Source organism: Phaseolus vulgaris, chromosome 3 (assembly GCF_051622355.1).
Source record: "Phaseolus vulgaris cultivar YP4 chromosome 3, ASM5162235v1, whole genome shotgun sequence".
NCBI classification, from domain to species: Eukaryota; Viridiplantae; Streptophyta; class Magnoliopsida; order Fabales; family Fabaceae; genus Phaseolus; species Phaseolus vulgaris.
Genome location: NC_143500.1, coordinates 33,226,109 through 33,233,758, shown reverse-complemented (window position 1 = coordinate 33,233,758; position 7,650 = coordinate 33,226,109). Strand labels below are relative to the sequence as shown.

Below are 7,650 nucleotides of genomic sequence, written 5' to 3'. Positions count from 1 at the left end.
CTCTTCCAGATAATTTTTTCTGGAATGTATTATTTTCAGTCCAGGGTTTTTTATCCGAAATGGAATTTTGTTTTCTTTTTCCAGATTTTTATATCCGAAATACAAAAATCTCTTCTGGATTTATTTTTCTGGAATGCATTATTTTCACTTTCAAATTTTTATTTTCGGAATAAAAGGTATTTTTGGAACTTTTATGTTGGGTGTAGGTTAAAAAGTATTGGGTGGAGATCATTTGCCAACTTTTATCTCCCTCTCATGTAGAAAAGAAAAGAAAACTATTCTAAAATAATGGTAACATCTAAAACCCAAAAAACAATCAATTTTGAATTTATTAATTACTGAAGATGAATTTAGGAATAGTTTGACGCAAACACGAAGCAAGTTAGATGAATCGATGAACTGAACAGAGCAGCAAGCGAAGACGGAAGCGGGGTGTAGTGAAATGAAGCAAACGGAAACTACGTCTTCGTCGGTGGCGGCGGAAGGACGGAAGCGTGGGAAGTGGGGATACATATGGCCGCTGTGGACGACGTTGTTGCTCCACCTCCTCGCCATTCTCCTTTTCACCGCCGGTTTTCTCCTCACCCGAACCGAGCTTCCATACCACAGTCAATGCTCCGACGTGTCACTCTCCCCTTGCTTCTCTTCCAACAACGGATCTTGCTGGACCAAACCCGCAGTTAACCGTGTCGTCCTCATCGTTCTCGATGCTCTCAGGTACACTACCATGTGTGGATGATGTTCACAATTATCACCATTCATTAATGGCGTTATGTTCTGTGATTTGCGTTTCAGGTTTGATTTCGTTGCTCCCAGTACCTTCTTCGCAGGTTACCTATCTCACTTATTCTTCACTTGCTAAACGATTTTTCTTCTTCTTTTTCTCACAAGTTTGTTATGTTGTGTGACAGAGTCGAAACCGTGGATGGATAAACTGCCAGTTTTGAAGAATGCGGCGTCGACGCGACCGTTGTCCGCAAGGATTTTCAAAGCCATTGCTGATCCGCCTACCACTAGTTTGCAGCGCTTGAAGGTCTAATCAATTTCTTTTTCATGAATTCAACGTGTTACGATAATGAATTAGTATGATAACATTCCCCGTTGCTAGATTGTGTTGAATGTCTATGAATTCGGGATTTGATGTTTAGTATCTTGAACTGATGAAGGGCTTGACAACTGGTGGACTTCCGACTTTCGTTGATGTTGGTAACAGCTTTGGTGCACCGGCAATTGTGGAAGATAACTTCATAAATCAGGTAGGTATTCTCTCTAGCTTCTTGCTTGTAATCTAGGTTTTATATTAGAGTTGTAGTAGCGATTGGGGTTTCGTTGCGATCCTTGATATTGTGGGTAAATGAGGCCCTGTGGCCACAATTGAGGTTGCGATGCACTCATAGTGAGTAGAGAGTCCTGGACATTGTGGTCGATTTTTAAACCTTGTCTGTAATGTTTGTCATCCAAATATTGCTTCACTACTTTGATCCCAGATTTGAAGCAGATTCTTGTTAAATTTCTGCTAATTTATGTGCTCACTTGCAGTTGGTTCAAAATGGAAAGAAAGTTGTTATGATGGGGGATGATACGTGGACTCAGTTATTTCCTCATCATTTTGAAAGATCTTATCCATACCCGTCTTTTAATGTCAAAGATCTTCATACAGTAGGCCTTCTTTCGTGTTAAACCTGACTTTTGATTAGACTTCTAATCCCTCCAGTATATGTGAATTGAGCATGGGTGGCTTTAGTCTTTTTGTTTGATCCATCATTTCAATGAATATTAAATATTGTTGTTTATTTTCTAGGTTGACAATGGATGCATTGATCACCTATTACCATCCTTATATGAAGAAGATTGGGATGTTCTTATTGCACATTTTCTTGGAGTGGTAGGTTTGATATTATTTCATGCTATTCACCTAATAATCCTAATATCCTCATTCTATACTTGTTATTCCTGTTCTCGTTCTCCTTACCAGTGTGTAAGCAATTTTCACGAGGTTGTGTATTGTATTCTGCTTGGTTCAGGATCATGCAGGACATATATTTGGTGTTGACTCAACCCCAATGATAGAAAAGTTGGAGCAATACAATACCATCTTAGAGGTATGTTTTTTGCAATCCTTGATTTACAATATTTGTGGAAATCTTGTATTCATGCTTTATCAAAATATGTTGGTTTAGTATTGCTGATTTCCATGGGTTAAACAAACTAATGTAAGTTGTTTTAGAAAGTTATTGAAGTTCTGGAAAATCAGTCTGGACCTGGGAGCTCACATGAAAATACTTTGCTTGTGGTCATGGGTGACCATGGACAAACATTAAATGGTGATCATGGTGGTGGGAGTGCTGAAGAGGTGTGTACAGCACTTATAGTGTCTTTTCATATGCTTTGTTTTTTCATTTATAAATTTTTCCAAATTTGACTTAGGATACTGGTGATGAAATCATGCAGGTTGAAACTGCCCTTTTTGCCATGAGTTTTAAGAAGCCTCTTTCGTCTGTACCTGCAGAATTTGATTCTTGTTCTATTCAACAGGATCTGGTATTTACTATTCCTTTTAAAGTTTAAACATAGACAATAAAAATGCTGGTGTCTTTTTTCTCTTTCCAAATTTCAACAATCTTTTGCTTCCTCTTGCACATGCTCATTACCTTTAGTGCAAGAAAAATCAAGAAATGGAGAGCATAATTGGGAGTGGAAAATGGTTATGCATAAATAAGTTATTGAGGAGACCACTGGTAAACTATAACACTAAGTTCATGCATATCTAACTTAAAGGATACACTTGGATAAATATTCATTCTACTCATAGGTAGTGCTATTGCACGAAGCTGACATTGATCTTTATATTTCTGTGCTTGGATTTTAATATTTTTATGGGTAAATTACATTTCAGGATGGGAAGAATGTTTGTATCAGCTCCATGCAGCAGGTTAGCAAAGTTTTTCCCTTTGTAATAATGGCATTTGAACACCTCAGATATAATTTAATATATTGATATCTGTATTCATCCAATTGCCTATCATCCTTTACAGCTAGACTTTGCAGTAACAATCTCAGCTTTGCTTGGCATACCTTTCCCATATGGAAGGTGCAGTGTAAGCAACCTGTCTATATTACTACTATCTTCCTTTGTCTTGCACTAGTATAGCTATATAATTAGCCTGATGTATTGACTCAATTGACTTTCTATATTTCTTTGTAACATTTTGTTTTCCTGTATGAGCTGTGGGTTAAATGGAAGGTTATTTTGGTCTCAATCTTGATTCAGTATTTCATGTTTTAAGGTGGTTTGCAAAGGCCTAGGATACTTTTTGCTTGAAAGTATTGGTTTTATGTGTTATTTGGTGTTGAGAATTTACAAAAATATTGGGAGTTGAAGGGGATTGAAATTTATTTTTCTTAAAATTTTTAAGAGGATAGATGAATATATAAGGAAATTTTGGAGCCATTGTGCCTAAGTAGATGTCTATCCTATCATTCAGCATTTAGATTTTCCAGAGGGCTTCATAAATTCTTGCTACATAGGCTTGATAGAAACACATATATATAAATGAAGATTATGAAATGAAGCACCTGTGCAATTCTTTCAGTCGAGTCCAACAAATATATCGTGCATCAGAACATTAATCTTGTGCATATAAGCCTCCATATTTATTGAGTTAAGCCTTGTCAATTCATCACTTTGCTGTCCCTATCTATATGTCCCGAATCCTATTCTCCATTAATTTCTTCAATCTGGAAGCTTCTATTTTGATGTCTGGTTTTTCATTTTCTTATTGAAGCACATTTTAAAAATTTATTGATGACTGTTGATACTCACAACGTCTTTTTCTTGGTCATCAGCATTGGTCATATCAATCCTGAATTATATGCTTTGGGAGCAGATAGTTGGAATTCGGATGCCTCTCAAAAGCTGTCAGAATCAGATGTCTGGATGCAGAATTATGCTAATGCATTGTGCATAAATTCTTGGCAGGTACTTGCTGAATCTTATATTCTTAATTACAAGTTACTCTTTCTACAACTTTTCTGCTGAAATTTGGCTATACAGTTGTGAAACGGACCTTGATGGTGCAATTCGAAAGTTAGAATACCTCCCTTTCCTGGATGCAGCATTTACTCTTTTCTCCTCAGGATATTTGTTGACTTGAAAAACACAGCATTCTTTCTTCTTCTTGTCTCATTTAACATAATTCTTGTTTGGACTTTTGAGAACCCCATGCTTACTTTATAAGAAACGGTTTTCTGTTGGAGTTTGTTAGTTGATACCACAATGTTGCTCAAGCACCAAGATAGACAAGTGAACTGTTTAATATGTTAATATTTTTTAGACTTAAACAAACATATCCCATGTTTTCTTTCCCGATTGAACATATGAGGACTAACAAATGCACACACAAATATGTATGCACACATGCATGTATGTACGTATATGCATTGACATTTTTGTATTGTGAGTAAACTGTGTCTCATATCCAATACACTTGCGTTATTTTTTCATAAACAATAAATGCAGGACATTTTTGTTATGCTAGTAAATTTTGATGGTTTGCACTGTGGTGCTGCATGTAAAAATATTATTGACAAGCTTACCATTCATGTGTTATTTAATCAGAAAAAACACGAGTCTTTTATGCTTTCAAAATAGCTTAATTATACTTTAAGGAAATCTTGGGTTTTACTACAATTTTGATATTTAATTACGGCAACCAATAATGATATAAGCATTTAGGAGAGTGTGTGTGTGTGAGATATCATTTAGTCATTAGAATAATGATTTTCTCCTTGTCTAGGTGAAGAGATATGTAGATGCTTACTCAGCATCATCAGCCGTTGGATTCTCTCATGATGAATTTTCACGAATAGCAAGCATCTATGCTCAAGCAGAGAATCATTGGTCACATTCCACCAAAAAGATTCTGCTTGATAGACAAAATAACAGCGATATATCAGTGTCAGCACTGAAGAAGCAAATTGATGAATACTTCAAATTCCTAACAGCGGTCACTGAGTTAGCTCGGTCTAAATGGACTGAATTTGATTTGAACATGATGGGAATTGGCATTGGAATCATGTTAATATCACTTATATTTCAAGTTTTTACTGTTTTAAGGACAACCAAGGAGCATGATGTGACACTGTCATCATCTGGAGGTTCTTGGATTGTCAATGGCTCAATTCTTACAATCTTTTTACTGGCCATCCGTGCATTCAGTTTCCTTTCAAACAGTTATATCCGTAAGTGTGAAGTTTTTATCAACATACATTCCACTTTGTTTATCCAGAATGTTTAAAATAGTTATTGTATTTTTCACTCTATCTTTTTGTCAGTGGAGGAAGGGAAAGTAGCAAATTTTCTTTTGAGCACATCTGGAGTTGTGACATTACGCCAATCTGTTATCAAGGGGAAGCTGTTAATAGAAGTATGTGTTTTGTTTAGTTTTTTTTTTCTGTCCTCTGTCTAAAAGCTTAATTTATTTCTGAACTTCCTTACATTCTAACGCATGTGTGCCTATAGAAGTCTTCTTGGAATTCTAATTAAATGGCTCTTTAACTTATTTATCTTTTCTGCAGAGCATTGGGTTTCTTATTTTGAGCACTTTTTGCCGATTTGCAATTGAAGTTGGGCTGTCCAAGCAGGCTGCCACATCTGCTTTCATGAAAGACTATACCTCATGGATCATCAACATAGCCTCAGGTTTACCTGTTTGGGACTATGCAGCTGAAGTTGTCCCAATCGCAGTTCTGATTCTGTTGGCAGCTTGGTTGTACAAGGCCACCCGTGGCAGCTTCTTTGATTGGCCATGGAAGTATTTCATACTGGGCACTATCTTGAGTTATATGCTAATAATTGCTCATTGGATCACAGACAGTAATAGATTTGATGGCGCATTGATACCTCAAAGTGTTGGAAGAACTTATATTCCTAGAATCATTTATGCTATTGCTCTGGGGCAGTTGTTATTTCTGACATTTGGTCAATTATTTAAGAAAAGCAATTTAGACTGCAAAACAAATTTAGTTGCAAAAACAACATCCATGTTATCTGCGTGGAGTTCAACTGTCATTCTTCTCTCAGGAAAACAGGGTCCCATGGTTGCTTTTGCGTCCATATTTGGAGGTGCTCTTTCTTTTTGTGCTCTTATGTTGTATAAATGGCCTATATCTTGCTGCATAATTCTCGAATACATTTCTTTCATGGCTTTGGTTATACCTTTGTAGATAAGGAATGGGTATTGCGGTTTAGTAGTCAGTTTCATGTGCTCAAAGCTGCATGCTCTTTAGTGAAGAAATGTTTGATTTTCAATGTATTCCAGGTTGTTTTATTATGAAGTTTGTTAACATAGAAGGTAAGGATGGACCTCATAGAAGTTTTTCTATCATGCAATGGAGCCTCTTTGCGACATGTCTCTTCTTCTGTAGTGGTCACTGGTATGCTCTTCAAGGTTTAATTTTGGAGTTATAATTATCATTTTTAATAGGTGTATAGATTTGCAACTCTCTGTCCTTCATTCCCATTGTCTTGTAATAATTTTGAAAACTATGGTTTCAGGTGTGCATTTGATGGTCTCCGCTACGGTGCTGCATTTATAGGGTAAATAATTATTAGCAATCTTGATACAAACATTTGAGTTATTATAAGATCCGCTATTGGACTTTTTTCCTTTGGCAATATATTGGGACTCGAAACAAATGTAACCATTACAATCAACCCTATTTTTTCCGTTCGAATAATCAGTTATTGGCATCTCTGTCGTTACTATTTCTATACAATTGGTAAATTAAATAATTGAGACACTGATTAATTTTCAGGTTTGAAGAATTTGTGCTAGTTCGCCAAGCAATCCTCCTTACTATTGATACATTTGGCTTTTCTATCATTCTTCCAGTTTTTGGACTCCCGTTTCTTGTAGCAAGCAAGTACCAGGCTAATCATGGAAAGCATTTTATTTTCACACAATTATCTCAAGTGAGTTTTCTTCATTTATTAGTATATCCATTAGTTGATCATTGCATGCATTACTTGTTCAATGCAATAACCACTCAATGTTTTGTATAGATGTATACAACATATGGGCTCATAACAGCAATTACAACCACTTTCACGATACTATGTGTCACAATTCAAAGGCGGCACCTGATGGTAACTTTTATATTTTTTACCTGAAATATATTTCATTTACCCTGATGTTACATATTTGATGCTTTTACAGTTTACTCAATGCTTAATCGTTTTTGCAGGTTTGGGGTTTGTTTGCTCCGAAGTTTGTTTTCGATGTGTTTAATCTTATTCTTACGGATGTCTTTATTTGTTTGGCCTCAATTTACTATTTTGATCAAGGGAGGGATGATCCAGAAGTGAAATCACCAGGTGGCTGAATAAACATACATATACTATGATCAATTTAAATTTTTTTGTTTTAAGTTTCTCACGATTTGAGCTTTTATCTTTTAGTGTTTAAAATAGTGAAACTGAGGGCATAGGGGGCATAGGGAACTTGCAGTCCTCCCCCTCTCGCTGTTGGGAATTTTGTCCGCTAATTATGTAATATAGAAATATTTATAGCTCATTGAACCGAATCAATCAATGCTTTGTTTTTGGTGATGCTAGCTAGTAAAATAATTACATGAACCTGATTATTTCTA

At 35.9% G+C, this 7,650-nt stretch overlaps 1 protein-coding gene across 3 annotated transcripts; it reads left to right on the top strand.

Annotated features, from left to right (window-relative positions):
- The first annotated feature begins 237 nt into the window (after positions 1-237).
- On the top strand, positions 238-7,650 carry LOC137807109 (Alkaline-phosphatase-like family protein). Of its 3 annotated transcripts, none has more exons than XM_068607566.2 (20): positions 238-717; positions 796-830; positions 912-1,033; positions 1,167-1,256; positions 1,540-1,659; positions 1,802-1,885; positions 2,025-2,102; positions 2,228-2,353; positions 2,452-2,541; positions 2,897-2,932; positions 3,036-3,091; positions 3,847-3,979; positions 4,797-5,241; positions 5,335-5,426; positions 5,578-6,124; positions 6,321-6,435; positions 6,557-6,598; positions 6,817-6,973; positions 7,064-7,147; positions 7,246-7,650. In XM_068607566.2, exons 1-20 carry the CDS (start codon positions 443-445, stop codon positions 7,381-7,383), a joined length of 2,865 nt encoding a protein of 954 aa, XP_068463667.2. In that variant the 5' UTR covers positions 238-442; the 3' UTR covers positions 7,384-7,650. The 3 variants fall into 3 exon arrangements, with proteins under 3 accessions (XP_068463667.2, XP_090156803.1, XP_068463668.2); XM_090300677.1 differs by having other exon boundaries at positions 291-717; positions 3,036-3,098; XM_068607567.2 differs by lacking the exon at positions 1,540-1,659 and having other exon boundaries at positions 316-717.